This window comes from Syngnathus scovelli, chromosome 9, assembly GCF_024217435.2.
Source record: "Syngnathus scovelli strain Florida chromosome 9, RoL_Ssco_1.2, whole genome shotgun sequence".
Classification (NCBI taxonomy): Eukaryota; Metazoa; Chordata; class Actinopteri; order Syngnathiformes; family Syngnathidae; genus Syngnathus; species Syngnathus scovelli.
The window spans coordinates 13,754,164-13,770,046 of NC_090855.1; the positions used below are offsets into that span (position 1 = coordinate 13,754,164).

The 15,883-nt window shown below is 43.1% G+C and overlaps 1 protein-coding gene and 1 long non-coding RNA gene across 12 annotated transcripts; one reads left to right on the plus strand and one right to left on the minus strand.

Annotated features, from left to right (window-relative positions):
- Positions 1 to 100: 100 nt before the first annotated feature.
- Positions 101 to 14,909, plus strand: abhd16a (abhydrolase domain containing 16A, phospholipase). 3 transcript variants are annotated; one of them, XM_049731605.2, is made up of 20 exons: positions 101 to 390; positions 7,176 to 7,232; positions 7,346 to 7,412; positions 10,365 to 10,436; positions 10,602 to 10,687; positions 10,761 to 10,834; positions 11,039 to 11,134; positions 11,215 to 11,329; positions 11,470 to 11,577; positions 11,645 to 11,708; positions 11,787 to 11,836; positions 11,933 to 12,056; positions 12,152 to 12,256; positions 13,367 to 13,430; positions 13,505 to 13,561; positions 13,695 to 13,772; positions 13,851 to 13,927; positions 14,131 to 14,229; positions 14,306 to 14,352; positions 14,630 to 14,909. In XM_049731605.2, exons 1-20 carry the CDS (start codon positions 289 to 291, stop codon positions 14,726 to 14,728), a joined length of 1,641 nt encoding a protein of 546 aa, XP_049587562.1. In that variant the 5' UTR covers positions 101 to 288; the 3' UTR covers positions 14,729 to 14,909. The 3 variants fall into 3 exon arrangements, 2 of the variants coding, with proteins under 2 accessions (XP_049587562.1, XP_049587563.1); XR_007483994.1 differs by having other exon boundaries at positions 266 to 390; positions 14,106 to 14,229; positions 14,630 to 14,780; XM_049731606.1 differs by lacking the exons at positions 14,131 to 14,229; positions 14,306 to 14,352; positions 14,630 to 14,909 and adding an exon at positions 14,011 to 14,038 and having other exon boundaries at positions 266 to 390.
- Positions 1,899 to 6,691, minus strand: LOC137840622 (uncharacterized). Of its 9 annotated transcripts, none has more exons than XR_011087405.1 (5): positions 5,611 to 6,691; positions 4,991 to 5,170; positions 4,798 to 4,895; positions 4,420 to 4,661; positions 1,899 to 4,330 (listed from the first exon to the last, which is right to left on the minus strand). It is a non-coding gene; the product is annotated as an uncharacterized lncRNA (long non-coding RNA). The 9 variants fall into 9 exon arrangements; XR_011087400.1 differs by having other exon boundaries at positions 4,420 to 4,525; positions 4,608 to 4,661; positions 4,798 to 5,170; XR_011087403.1 differs by having other exon boundaries at positions 4,420 to 5,044; positions 5,101 to 5,170.
- Positions 14,910 to 15,883: the final 974 nt, after the last annotated feature.

A 15,883-nucleotide genomic window follows, 5' to 3' on the forward strand; every position in this document is an offset into this window, starting at 1 on the left:
AAACGCATACATATGTTTGTCCTTCGTGACGTCAAGGTGTCTCTTGCTTTGATGACTTGTATCTCCCCACAGTTGTGGGCAGTCATAAAATAAGGATGTGTTCCTCACGTCTGCACAGGATTTCATTTCAATGTCCTGTAATTATCTTGGCTTTCTGTTGTACTTCGTGTAGTTTTTCTTTGGGAAAAGGTGCGCTGCATTTCTATTTTATCCTCTCATTACGAAACAGACCGACTTCGCTTTGGGTAAAATTTGGCCACCGCAGGATTCCGTCGTTATCCAGAAAGTATGGCCGCTAGGATGTGGCTTCGTTGTCTTTTCGGGCCTCACCTGCACAGAATTCATCACCACCCGTTCCCGTATTGGCCCTATGATCGAGTAGTAAGGACGGTAAGAGCATGCACGTCTTTTCCTTGCATTTCGATGGAGCCGTGCCCACAAGCAGAAGCGTTTTGGCGGCTATTAACTGAGCATGTCGCTGTCAATTGGCTAATTGAGGAAGTCTGCAACATTTACCCTGCGTTTGCAGACATCGCGTAAAGAGGTTAACAGCTAGAAATAAGGAATGAAACAAAAAACGTGCAGCATTATCCTTATTTTCATATGATATTTTTTTACCGTTTATCTTCCATATAAAACAATCACAGATTGGCGAACGTTCTCAATGAAGCCATCGATTAATGCTAATCTTGTGGGAGGAGCAGGCGTTTCACCCAGCAGGCACCCGGTTGTGGGGGACGCGTCTGTACTTATGTCTTTCATGTGGTGTTTCAACCTGCGTGAACTTGGCCCCCCCAACCTCGCAAAATTTAAGGAAAATAGTCCGATTCGTTTGTGCTTCGTTTGTGCCGGTTTGTGCAGCAAAAATCATCGTTTGTGCTGCTATGGTTTTTTAGTTATGAACGATTATTTTATAGGTCATCCAGAGTTCACCCAGCCCCCCCTTTCCCCCCAAATGGACCCAAAATGGTACCGTTCGTTTGTGCTTCGTTTGTGCTGGTTTGTGCAGCAAAAAGTTTCGTTTGTGCTGCTTCCGTTTCGGAGATATTAGACATTTATTTTTTAGCGATGACGTCATCGAGCCCCCCCTTTTCCTCCAAATGGACCCAAATTGGTACCGTTCGTTTGTGCTTCGTTTGTGCTCGTTTGTGCAGCAAAAAATTTCGTTTGTGCTGCTTTCGTTTCGGAGATATTACACATTTATTTTTTAGCGATGACGTCATCGAGCCCCCCCTTTTTCTCCAAATGGACCCAAATTGGTACCGTTCGTTTGTGCTTCGTTTGTGCTCGTTTGTGCAGCAAAAATCATCGTTTGTGCTGCTATGGTTTTTTAGTTATGAACGATTATTTTATAGGTCATCCAGAGTTCACCCAGCCCCCCCCTTTCCCCCTAAATGGACCCAAAATGGTACCGTGCGTTTGTGCTTCGTTTGTGCTGGTTTGTGCAGCAAAAATTTTCGTTTGTGCTGCTTTCGTTTCGGAGATTTTACACATTTATTTTTTAGCGATGACGTCATCGAGCCCCCCCTTTTTCTCCAAATGGACCCAAATTGGTACCGTTCGTTTGTGCTTCGTTTGTGCTGGTTTGTGCAGCAAAAACTTTCGTTTGTGCTGCCTCCGTTTCGTAGATATTACACATTTATTTAATAGCGATGACATCACGTAGCTCCGCCCCCGTATTTACTTCCAAATGGACCCAAAATAAAATAGTGCCGTTCGTTTGGGCTTCGTTTGTGCTGGTTTGTGCTGCAAAAAGTTTCGTTTGTGCTGCTTCCGTTTCGGATATATTAGGCATTTAATTTCTAGCGATGACGTAACCTCCAAATGAACCCAAAATGGTACCAATTGATTGTGCCGCAAAACAAATTTGTTTGCATGATTATAATCATACATCTTCATTAACCCCGTGTCATGTATTTTATTCTAACAAATTTTCACTTGACATCATAACTCTTCAATTCTTACACATGTATTATCCAACTAATTACCATGCAAAGTGACCTCTGCAGTCCGGTAAGACATATCGCAACAGGGTGGCGAAAAACAAAGACGCGCAACTTTTTCGAGCGACAAATACACAACTGATTATATTTGTCCTTCAACTAGATGCCCAAACAACCATCAGTGGACAATGATTTAATTGTTGCAGTTCTCTGCTCCTCAAAAGAGGCCATACTTGAAAATGGTAAGGTAGCCACTCCAAGTGCTACTGTGTGGAGAGATCTGAGTGACCAGTTGGAAAGGAAGATGTCTGCAAAGGCTCTGTACACCTTTGTTAAAACAAACAGACACAATATCTGGTCAGCTCTGGGATTCAGTCATGATGAAACTGATCCTGAAACTAGCAGTGAAGCAAGCTCGGAATGAGGCCCTGAACGGTCATTTCAGCTTCATATTCCTTTTGACAAGTGGATGGAATTCATTCCGGAAAAGGCTGAATACAAAGATAAGAACCGTCGAACCCAAAAAAGAGAATATAGAATTTTGAAGCCTGGCATCTGGACCCACATCATAAATGAACAAATCTGGAAAACAGTCCAAATTCCTTGCACATTTGTTTTTAAAAGAGCCAAGGTCTATCCATTGGTCTCAAATAATTATATCGAAATCAGAGGATACTGCAAGGAGTGTCATGGCCTTCTCAACATTAACTGTGGCGAAGAGCCAGAAATGAACAGTCCAATAATATTGAACTGTTTCATTAAGAACAGTGATGACTCTCTGCACACTGGTAGCTCAAAACGGTTTCTATCTGGACAGTTGCGTGTCCAGGTAGCCAAGGAATTTGTGAGAGCAGGTTGGAACCACATGTATGGCGAGCATCACAGGCAAATAAACTGATGACCTTCGGAGACCCTGAGCCAAGCCACCAGCCAAATTTAGCCACCCTGCGCAAGGCAAAGCAAGAGAAAAATGATTTGCCATTAGGTGACAAAAATCCAATTTTATCATTGCAGATGTTGAAATACAGTGCACCTCACAGTGACAGCATCAAAGACATTGGACTTGACAAGTTTTTCTGTCACTATTGGAGTCAAACACAAATGCATATGTACAAGAGCTTAAAGAAATCCCACCCAATATTATGTGTTCATGCAACGGGCTCAATAGTTAAAAAACTGATGAGGCCGAATGGCATGTCTGGCCATATCTTCCTGTATCAGGGTGTTATGACAGGGCATACCAGCTCCAGTGTCCCAGTCGTGCAGATGTTGTCAGAGAAGCATGATATTAATGCTATCACACAGTGGCTGAAGGAATGGATCCATGCAGGTGCATCTGCTCCTAAAGAAGCAGTAAGTGACTTTTCGCTGGCGATTCTTGGAGCTCTAGTCAAAGCTTTTACCCCTCATCCTGATTTGAAGAGCTACATCAATGAGTGCTTTAACATTTCACATGGGAATCAGCCTGGACAGCTACCCCCATGTTTTGTCAGGGTAGATGTAGCACACTGTATTAAGATGATCTGCCGATGGGACTGCCTGAAAAACAAAAGACCTCGTGTTAAGGATTTCTTTGTCAGATCAATAGCACAGCTTCTTAAGTCACAATGTTTGCAACATGCAAAAGAACTTCTCCGTGCTATCACCATTGTGGCACTGAGTGAGACAGAGGGTAATGACAGTTCTGGAGCCCCTATCCCATCAGAAAAGTGCAAGAAATACTTGAGAGCGCAAATCGCGGAGGAATTTGTCCCCATTTCAGATGAGGAAGATGAGGGACAAGAACCAGGTGATGCATTAAACCAACACATCCAGACTAATGTCCGACAGTGGGTGACAGAAATATGTGAGGAGAGCAGGTCACTTGCCATGGCTGATGGGGATAGAGACAACATCCACTTCCTCCCTGAGATTATACCCCAAATAACAAGACTTGGAAGTTACTTGCCACTCTGGACAGCAATAATGGTCCCTCTCTTCAAAAGCACCAGCATCACTGCAAGTTCCGCAGCTGTTGAAGCAGAGTTCAAAAACATAAAAAAAGGCCTTTTCAAGCATGAAAGCCTACCCATTCGTGTGGACCGGTTTGTTGCTCGTCATCTTTCCTTCATTGAAGGAAACATGCGGATTTGCTTTGCAAAACAAAAAAGTGAAAAGGATGAGTGTGATGCCACGACTGTCAAAGAGCCTGACAACGTCTGCAGTACTTCTCAAACTGAAGTAGTAAACAAAAGGGAAAAAAAATCTCATCCTGAAGCGGAGCCAGATGCATCTACTGACAGTGCAGTTGAAAACTGGAGAGGTTTAGCGGTCCCACCGAAGAAAAGAAAGATCACGTCATATCTTTCTCCTTGTCCTGAATGGCTGCATATTGATACACGAGTGGGCTGGAAAAAAGTCAAGGTACCATTGTTGAAAAACGGGAATCATCAACAGCCTGTTAACTTCGCACATCAAAAGTGTTTGTGCTCAATACCTGTGCATTTGATTCTGTCTTGCAATGCTTATGCTGTTCTTTCTGTGAAAGTTTTTCATTTGAAAAGACTGTTCTGAACTATGAACATGGGAACCAATTCCTCCACCTGGTGAAAACCATCACAACACAGGGTGTGAACCAACAGGTATACTCACAGAGGGCAGAACTGCTGGGGCAAATATTCAAACCTGTCCTCCTGACCTCTGGTGCTCTCCAAATTGATGCACAATGCCACATCTCCACTGTAATTGAGAGCGCAATGAGGAATATCCCAAGTGTTCATTTGATAAAACAATGCTCCTCACAGTACTGCAGTTTAAGCCAACAAGTAACGAGGCAAGTTTCAGTTGTTTGTGTAAACATTGCTGTCCTGCAGACCTGTGGCATGGCTTCTCTTCAGACTGCTGCTGAAGAGGGACTCAGTCTTCCTGACTCTCTCTGCCTCAGGCCAATAGAAAACCCTTCCCAGTGTCCGTCTTCATTCGAAACACAGGACGACAGTACAGGCAAGGCTCTGTGTTCAGGTAATGTCACTCACAGCTACAATCTGGGAGAGTTTGTGTGGATTGACCTTGGTAGCAGTTGCAAGGAAGTTGCCTTGCTTGAATTTCCCTCCAGTCTGGAGCTAAAAGAGAAGACATTTACTTTAAGAGCTGTCATTGGCTTTGAACCAGGACTGACCCAGGATTCTCTTGGCCATTATGTGGCATACTGCAGGAGGACTGCATATGCCTGGGAGATCTATAATGACCTGGGAAGTGGAGTAAAAGCAGCATCAGTAAACACTAAAATCTTCCCGCATGCTGTGTTCTACACATTGCAGTGATACATTGTTTGAATTGTTGTAAAAAATGTTGATGATGTTCCCTTTGACAAAGAAAGTTATTTTTTCACGTTTTCAAGTTTCTTTTTCTGGCTGTCATCAACTTCACATACATGTATTAATTGTTGCATTAATCAATGTTTTGGAACAAACATAGACTCACCAGGTATTTAGGTTGCAGTGAACCTTTTACACGTCAGATTTAATTGAAAATAATGATCATATAGGCGTAATGATAACAAGGGAATTAATCGATAAGCACAATAAAAAAAATAAGAACAGAAATATCCTCGTACCAAAAGCCGTTTCCCGCAGTGAAAGTTTTCTGCAAGATAAAAAGAAGAAAAAAAAACGAAGAACATATTTACCTTGTATTCGTCCTACATCAGGAGCATTCCAGTCCAGGAGCTTGAAATTCGCGACGAAATACGGTTACGTCATCGCTAGAAATTAAATGCCTAATATATCCGAAACGGAAGCAGCACAAACGAAACTTTTTGCAGCACAAACCAGCACAAACGAAGCCCAAACGAACGGCACTATTTTATTTTGGGTCCATTTGGAAGTAAATACGGGGGCGGAGCTACGTGATGTCATCGCTATTAAATAAATGTGTAATATCTACGAAACGGAGGCAGCACAAACGAAAGTTTTTGCTGCACAAACCAGCACAAACGAAGCACAAATGAACGGTACCAATTTGGGTCCATTTGGTGAAAAAGGGGGGGCTCGATGACGTCATCGCTAAAAAATAAATGTGTAATATCTCCGAAACGAAAGCAGCACAAACGAAAATTTTTGCTGCACAAACCAGCACAAACGAAGCACAAACGCACGGTACCATTTTGGGTCCATTTGGGGGGAAAGGGGGGGCTGGGTGAACTCTGGATGACCTATAAAATAATCGTTCATAACTAAAAAACCATAGCAGCACAAACGAGCACAAACGAAGCACAAACGAACGGTACCAATTTGGGTCCATTTGGAGAAAAAGGGGGGGCTCGATGACGTCATCGCTAAAAAATAAATGTGTAATATCTCCGAAACGAAAGCAGCACAAACGAAATTTTTTGCTGCACAAACGAGCACAAACGAAGCACAAACGAACGGTACCAATTTGGGTCCATTTGGAGGAAAAGGGGGGGCTCGATGACGTCATCGCTAAAAAATAAATGTCTAATATCTCCGAAACGGAAGCAGCACAAACGAAACTTTTTGCTGCACAAACCAGCACAAACGAAGCACAAACGAACGGTACCATTTTGGGTCCATTTGGGGGGAAAGGGGGGGCTGGGTGAACTCTGGATGACCTATAAAATAATCGTTTATAACTAAAAAACCATAGCAGCACAAACGATGATTTTTGCTGCACAAACCGGCACAAACGAAGCACAAACGAATCGGACTATTTTCCTTAAATTTTGCGAGGTTGGGGGGGCCAAGTTCACGCAGGTGGTGTTTCATGGTGAGAATCTTGTTGGTAGTCTTGGAATGACGTCGTTTTTGGAAAGACAGCTGCGCGTGTTCAACACTACCACAACGTTAGCATTATATGCGGTACAGTGGGACGGACAGTTCTTATTTACGTATCACTCGTTAGCAAAATGACTCGTGAAGTGATTCTATTAACCGAACCACTTAATTTTAAATCAATGAAATACAAACGATTTAATAACGGAACCACTCCATTTTAAATCAATGAAATACAAACTTTAATAAATAAATATAGCAATCAGGTTCTACTAGAATTCTTGCCTAAGCAAATGAGTTTCTAATTAATGTTTTGAAATGCCCATTGAGGCGGCCCCTTTTGACTTATTTCATGATTTGGGGGACTGCGAGGACACGTCAAATTAGATTAGATTGGACCAGTTTTTAATAGCAACAAATAGTGTTTGTATGTCGATGGTTTACTTTTTTTTTCTTTGTTCAGGGATGGAACTACCAGCCAGGGAGCTTGGAGAAGCACGCAGACAAAATTCTTGGCTGTGTCAGTAAGCGTATTCTAACATGAATTTATTTGGTGTGGAATATTTGGGCCACCCTGGAAAAAAATATGGATTATGATGATAGTAATGATTCATGTGTTTGTTTTTCCTCCAGGCTTCAGCTGCCTGGTATCTGTGCTACTATAGCTCTCCCTTATTGCTGTGCTTTCTGTATGGAAAAGGTCAGTAAAGACTTCTATGCGATATTACTTTTTTTTCCCCAATACATTTGCATTTTCCATAGTAAATAATGGAAATGGCAAGATTCAGTTTGTCAAGGTCAAACTGTGGCCATCATTCAAACTTAATTTACTCTACGGGCAACATTTTAAAGTATCATTTGTTTGTATCATTCTGAACTGCCATGCAAGTATAAAGTAAGTTTAACAATGTTTACATGAGGCCTTAACTGAACAATAAGAGGCTTATTTGGCCTTAACTGCAGGGCTGGTTTTGGCTATGGCAGTGCTTCTCAAATAGTGGGGCGCGCCCGATACCAAGGGGGGCTCGTGTAACCCCAGAGAACATGCTTTTCTTTTGGCTGTACTAGATTAAAGGGTAATTAGACATCCACTGCAGTAGGTGGCGGCAGTATCACTGGCAGAGTGTGCGCAAGGAGTAGTCGCTCTACAGTGTAGAGCGCACGGAACATACGCACACACAGCACAGAACAGGTGATAAAAAGTGCAGTGGGACACCGTGGAAAAATATTGAATAGGGTTGAAAAGAACGGCGGAGAGAGACGGAGATAAGAGAATTGAGAGTCACACGAAAGCTAAGACAAGGAACTATGACGAAGCGTACGTTGCGCTCGGCTTCAGTGCGACTACGATGGGAGACGAGGAAAGACTGGTGGGTTTACTGTGCCTTACAATAATGGCAGCGGACAGTATGAAGCCAAATAAATTAAGGCGGCACTTATAAAGTCATTGCACCCCAATCACGCTGATAAGATGCTTGAGGTTTTTCAACGAAAACGGGCTGAATATTGCCAACAATCATCGCACTTTGTGAAAGCTACTTCAGTCAATCAACAAGCACTCCAAGCCTCATATAAAGCAGCGTACCAAATTGCTCAATGCAAGAAAAAAACACCATTGCAGATGAGCTGATACTCCCTGCAGCTATGGATATGGTCATGCTGCCTCACTTTGTGCACAAATTGTTTTATTCATTTTTGTTTTGTAGGTTAAAATGTTTTATATATTGTGCTCCTGATGTTGCTGATTACTTTGATTTGAATATTATTTATTGTTGTTATTTAATTTAATATTATGTATGTTTATTATTATTTTATTGTATTTTTTCCAGCATAAAATGGCAGTTGGTCAAGAATGTTTATAGTTTAAATAATTGTAATTTATTTTTAATTTCAGGCAAAGTGATGCACGTTGAATCTGTTCTGTTACAAACTAAAAAACAATGTTATTAATAGTTATTCTTTATTGTAAGTTGATCTTTCTTTTTTATTTATATTTTGTTTTCTTTAATGTTAATAACATGGGGGGCGCGAGAAATGTTTTCTTCTCCCTAGGGGGGCATCACAGAAAATTGAGAAGCACTAAGCTATGGGCAATATGGACGACCGACCGCCCAGGGCGCAATCCATGTGGCGGTGCACAAGCACTCTCAAGAAAAGAAAAAATAATTGCCAGTTTTCTCGCTCAGTCAGTTCCATCTTAAATCTGTTCTCTCTCTCTCTCTCTCTCTCTCTCTCTCTCTCTCTCTCTGTCTCCTCTCAACTTTCTCAGCTTTCTCTCTAAACTCTCTCTCTCTCAACTCTCTCTCTCTCTCTCTCTCTCTCTCTCTCTCTCTCTCTCTCTCTCTCTCTCTCGCTGTGTCTCTGTCGCCTCTCCTCTCTCTCAACTTTCTCTCAACTCTCTCTCGCTCTCTCGCTCTCTCTCGCTCTCGTTCTCTCTCTCTCGCTCTCGTTCTCTCTCTCGCTCTCGCTCTCTCTCTCGCTCTCTCGCTCTCTCTCTCTCTCGCTCTCTCTCTCGCACTCTCTCGCACTCTCTCGCACTCTCTCGCGCTCTCTCGCGCACTCTCTCGCTCTCTCTCGCTCTCGCTCTTGTTCTCGTTCTCTTGCTCTCGTTCTCTCTCTCTCGTTCTCTCTCTCTCGTTCTCTCTCTCTCGTTCTCTCTCTCTCGTGCTCTCTCGCTCTCTCTCTCTCGCTCTCTCTCTCTCGCGCTCTCTCTCGCACTCTCTCTCTCTCTCTCTCTCGCTCTCTCTCTCTCTCGCTCTCTCTCTCTCGCTCTCTCTCTCTCGCCTCTCTCTCTCTCTCTCTCTCTCTCTCTCTCTCTCTCGCTCTCTCTCTCTCTCTCTCTCTCTCTCTCGCTCTCTCTCGCTCTCTCGCTCTCTCTCTCTCGCTCTCTCGCTCTCTCTCTCTCTCTCTCTCTCTCTCTCTCTCTCTCTCTCTCTCTCTCTTTCTCTCTCTCTCTCTCTCTCTCTCGCAACAAAGTAGCCAGGACCACCTCTGCTTAACCGTTCAAGGAGAAAGGCAAGTGGACCCTCGCTAATTGTAGGGGACAGGGACCAAGACTCGCCACGTATAACCGACACAACTCCGGAACCACAAAATAGCGGCAAAAAGATCAAAAGGCGTCAACGACATGCTTCTAGCGCAGTGGTTCTTAACCTGGGTTCGATCGAACCCTAGGGGTTCGGTGAGTCGGTCTCAGGGATTCGACAGAGCCTCCACTGAGGAGGTCCAAACAAACCTGAGTTATTGTGTAAATTCTGATTTACCAGTATGTAATTTGTTACGAGTTCATGCATTGTGTTGTGTTTGTTCTTTGAACAAGGTGATGTTCATGCATGGCTCATTTTGTGCACCAGTAAAAAAAATATGTGTCTAGAATTAAACAACAACAACAAAATTCACTAACGAAGGGTTCGGTGAATGCGCATATGAAACTGGTGGGATTCGGTACCTCCAACAAGGTTAAGAACCACTGTTCTAGCGTATCTTCAGTCTTGTGCCCATGTTACATAAACTATTTTGTATTCAAAATATCCAACCTGAGCATAAAACACTTTGACGTGAGGCACAATAGCATTAGCTAGCATAAATTGACACGGGCACTAGCACAAATAATTGAACCCTCGTGATGTCGATTGTTCGTGTGTTTTTTTAGGCTACATCTGCAGTGCGAGTCAGTATGTGGCGACGACGCTGCTGTGTCTTCTCGGCGTGGCGTGTCTTCGAGGTGAGGCCGCACAGATACACACTGCATATACCGATGGTTCTTTTCACAACTTTAGCAAAAAAAAAAGATACCTAGCTGTAGGATGCTGTACCGCTCCTGTAAAACAATCCTGGAACTCGTACGGCAAGGCGCCACTGTATGATCTACCCGGTTTCCTCCCTCGAGGCTTGGGAAGATTGAAGAACGCTGAGTATCTTGAGTTCCTTTGCATTTTGGACGAGGCAATGAAGAATCAGTTGCCTGACAACAAGGTGAGCCAGTGCGTTTTTGGTCAGGGATTGAGAATGAAAGATGACTCAATTTCTGCCTTTGGCTTCCTTGTAGAAGAAGTTGCGATGCTACAACTTTGACTTTTCTTACTGGCCTGTAGATTTCAGCTGGACCGAAGTCAGCAACCCGTAAGTTGATATCAAGTATTGTTACCACTCATAACAATTTGATGAACACAATTGCAACTACTTCTAAATAGTGACATGTCAAATGGCCACAACGTTACACCAACTAACAGCGCAAAGGACTTGACTCGATCCGATTTTGATTTTTTTTTTTTTTTGTAACGTGTCTTTGGCTCCTTGCTTTGATTTCCATCACGTGTGTGACAGGAAGTCAACGAAGCCCAGCGTCTCCCTGCTGAAGCACCAGCCCCAAGCGGACACCGGGCTGCGCTCCTTGCGCACCTTTGCCTACCACGTCGTCAGGTGTTTGTTTTTGCCCGTCGGGCTTCAATTTTCTGATTTTTGCACAACGGTGCATGCTGACTATTTGGCATGTGTTGCAGTTACCTCATGGTGCACACCTTCGGGAGGAGGATGCTGTACCCGGGCTCGGTGGGATTGCTGCAGAAAGCCATGAGGCCCATGCTGGAGGAAGGCCAGGCCAAGCTGGTCGAGAAGGTAACACAGTGGGAGCTACAAAGGTTGACTTTGAATTTTTTTAGAATCAATGGTGTTTGATGCAGAATGGAAATGACTATATGGATCCGTAACATGTTGTCAACTTATTCCACTAAATAAATAAAAAATATCACTCGCAGTTTGACGGCCAGAGAAACAAGCTGCTGGCCTGCGACGGTAACCAGATTGACACAATGTTTGTGGACCGCAGGGACAAACAAACAGACAGAGTCAAGGCCCAAACGCTGGTAAATTTCTCTGTGCGTGCGTGTGTGTGCACGTGTGAGTCATGGGTAAGTTTTCTTGTACCCCCAGGTTATCTGTTGCGAGGGCAACGCCGGCTTCTACGAGGTGGGGTGCATGTACACCCCGCTGGAGGGTGAGACCTTGTTGTGTCTATTCAGCATTTCCTGTTTTGCGCCCGATTGAGACGTATTTCCTTTGCTGCTCTCCTCAGACGGCTACTCCGTACTGGGCTGGAACCATCCAGGCTTCGGAGGCAGCACCGTAAGCTCTCGTTCTCTCGGCGTGTTGGGAATCCAGCAGAGTGAATGAATGAAATGAGCGAGAAAGTCCAAGGCGCCTTTTTTTTGTGTGTTGCAGGGGGTGCCCCTCCCTCAAAATGAGGCCAACGCCATGGACGCCGTCATCCAGTTCGCCGTGCACAAACTGCGGTTTCCCCTGTGTAACATTGTCATTTACGCCTGGTCCATAGGCGGGTTCACAGGTCGCGCAATCGTCATCAATGAGCATTAAAAAAAAAAAACGGCTGCTTTCCATGAACTGCAATATCAAAAATGCCTCCCCACCATTTCTCTGTAGCAAGTTGGGCGGCGATGTCCTACCCCGAGATCCAATCGGTAGTGCTGGACGCCACATTCGATGACCTTCTGCCTTTGGCCCTCAAGGCCATGCCTGGAAGCTGGTGTGAGTGTTTCCATAGGTTGCTTGTGTCCCCCATTAGCATTACATTGTCTGTGTTACATTTTGTCCCGGTTCTTGTATCTATAATCCTCACTATGCTAAGTCATTCCCAGGAGGCTGCCTTCTCAGTCTAACTATTTCATGTATGCCAGAAAGATCGACTACACTTGCGTAGCCTTCTCTGTTGGGTTGCGGAAGAAGATCTAACCCCCTCCTCCGGAATTGCTACTCTTATACTCTTGGCCACCCACCAACAAGGGGGCGACTCTGCCTAGCCTTTTTTTTTTATATATATATATATATATATATATATATATATATATATATATATATATATATATATATACTATATATATATATATATATATATGTATATATGTATATGTATATATATATATATATATGTATATATATATATATATATATATATATATGTATATATATATATATGTATATATATATATATATATATGTATATATATATATATGTATATGTATATATATATATATATATATATGTATATATATATGTATATATGTATATATATATATATATATGTGTATATATATGTATATATATATATATATGTATATATATATATATATATATATATATATATATATATATATATGTATGTATATATATATATATATATATATATGTATGTATGTATGTGCGCGCGCAGAGTGTCATTAAGAAGGGAAGACCAATAAGAGCAAAAGAAGGGTCACACCAATATAACGGCATCGCTCAAACTATCTAGCTAATCAAGATACCAGCCCAGTGGCCTAGTAGTAGACTGTCCACCTTGAGACTGGAAGGTTGTGGGTTCAAACCCTGGCCGGGTCATACCAAAGACTATAAAAATTGGACCTCATTGCCTCCCTGCTTGGCACTCAGCATCATGGGTTGGAATTGGGGGGTTAGATCACCAAATGATTGCTGAGCGCGGCACCGCTGCTGCTCACTGCTCCCCTCTCCCCTAGGGGATGGATCAAAATCACACGGGCATGGGTTAAATGCAGAGGACAAATTTCACCACACCTAGATGTGTGTGTGACGATCATAGGGACTTTAACTTTAATCATGTGCCTGCTTGTGTTGTGCATCAGGCCCGCTGGTGCAGTACGCGGTGCGACAGTACCTCAACCTCAACGTTTCCGAGCAGCTTCTCAAGTGAGTCCGCCAAAATGGTTTTGGGGAAAAACATCCATTGAGCCGTTGTGACACGTGCGCTTGCCTCGCCGCAGATACCAGGGGCCTGTGCTGCTTGTGCGGAGGAGCAGAGATGAGATCATGGCCACACGGTGAGGCATTCTCCCCAATTTTTAAAAAATAGATTTTTGAATGAAAATACATCTAACACATAATGAGAAACCTGCAAGTGTTTATGAATGATCAGGCTGCGCTTTTGTCTATTTTTGGGTCTGATTTTCCAAGTCCTATGCCGAACTTCAATTGTGAGCACATCGTGTCCAACCGAGGAAACGACCTCGTGCTCAATCTGCTGACTTTCAGGTTAGCGCCCGCCGTTCTTGCGTGCCACCTGTGCGGCATTATGCCGTCGCTTGGACCTTTCATTTGTGACCTCTCCAGGTATCCTAAAATAATGACCTATGAAGCGGTCACTGTGGTCAAAGATTGGCTGACTTGCGGCAGTCCCGAATTGGCAGGTAAGGAACGACTATTGATTCGCAGATCGACGTCACTTTTATTTAACTTTGAAGTTAAAAACATGTTTTGAACAACTATTTAGGTACAACTGTTGTTAGTTAAACTGCAAATGAACAGCAAGGCAGACCAAAACTGCCAAAATGTCCAAAATGCTAATGCTACCGAAATGGCTAAAAGAATGGAACTGTTGTTTGGCATGGAGCAACGGTGTACAACGGCTACAAGGTGGACGACGACTGGTGCGACACTGTACTTGAGTCGTACCATGTGCTCAAGGAGGTTGAGTTTCCCTGGAATGTCGGTAAGTGCATCGGCGTCCTCCACTATTATCCTCATCGTCAGCGCAGCCAGGTGACATCCTCTTCTGTTCTCCCCAGGTGAGGACTTGACCACAAAGGAAAAGCAACATCTGGCTCTCTTCCTGGTAAGATCACACCACACAGTCAGCACTCAGTTTATTTTTTTTTTATCCTCTCTGTCGCCATGGGAACCATCTCACCTGCGCTCTGGGCTGTCCTGCCTGCTGTAATATACTTCCTTGGCAGCCAGCCTGGCTTATTGAAGTGATTTAACATGAGAGGAGAGGCGAGCCGTCAATTACGGCTTGCGCTATGCTTCCCCTCCATCCGTTCACCTCTGGTCACAAAAGGAAAAATTGAGAATTGGAAAATAATTTATTATTTTTCTTCCCCTCCCGTAAGGCTCGCAAGCACGTGAGAATCTTGGATACGACACACTGCACACCGCTCCCCACCTCCGAGTTTCAACCCCCGCGGGAGTGTTTTAGGAAAACGTACTAGGAAAATGGCCTCACCTTCAGCACCATGTCGTTTTTTTTTTTTTTTAAGTGTAGCACTAAACTAAGTTGTTTTAAGAAATGTTCCTTCCCCCTGCTTGGGAGAAGAAAATCCTCCATTCTGTTATTCTGGACGTGTTATCAAATTGCTAAATTTGCTGAATAAAGTGTCTTTGAATAATCAAGGCAATTGTTTTGTCGTTTTTGGCTGGTTAAAAAGTTGACACTGAGAAAGAATTGAGAAAATATAAGGAAACACACAAAGAAAATAGGAAGGCAGTCTGGCCTCAATGACTATTATTTATTGACTATTTTTAGGATGTACTATTCTTACGCATATTAATATATTCCACATTGTATTCTTATTGCTATTATCATGACATCAAATTGCAAATTGTACTGTCCCTCCCCATACTTTCTTCTCTCCCTCTCGTCATTTACTTTGTCATTGTTGAAGGTTATTTGTTGACTTTATATGTTTGTGTACTTATCTTTTACCTTATGCTTGCAATAAACTCCCAACTCACACCACACCCCCATATCATAGCACTCCCCTACCCGTTACCCACTCTGTCCCAACCTGTTTTTTCTTTTTTTTTTTTGTATGCATGTGTTATGTCAATAAACCCATTAAAAAGTAAAAAAAAAAAATCTTACAAGAACACCATTGGTGCAAAGTGTCTCATCATAGAAATACACTGCTCAAAAAAACATTAAAGGAACAGTTTTTTATCAGGGAATGGCATGAATTCAATTAGACATTTCTGATAAGGTTTTTTTCAGGTACGTGGCAGAGGGGGTTGTTAATCAGTTTTAGCTGCATTGGTGTTGATGAAATTAACAACAGGTGCACTAGAGGGGCAACAATGATATGGTCCCCAAAACAGGACTGCTTTTGCAGGTGGAGGCCATTTCAAGTTCCACCCTCTTGATCTTTTTTAACAGTTTTTCCACAAGTGTTGGCTTTAGCTAGCGTCATTATCACGACTGGGAGCATGAGGCAATTTCTTAACCCTCCTGAAGTTGCGCAGATTGTCCAACTCCTCCAGGATGGCACATCCATGCATGCTGTTGCAAGAAGATTTGATGTGTCTCCCAGGACAATCTCCAGAGCATGGAGGAGATTCCAGGAGACAGGCAGTTACTCGAGGAATGCTGT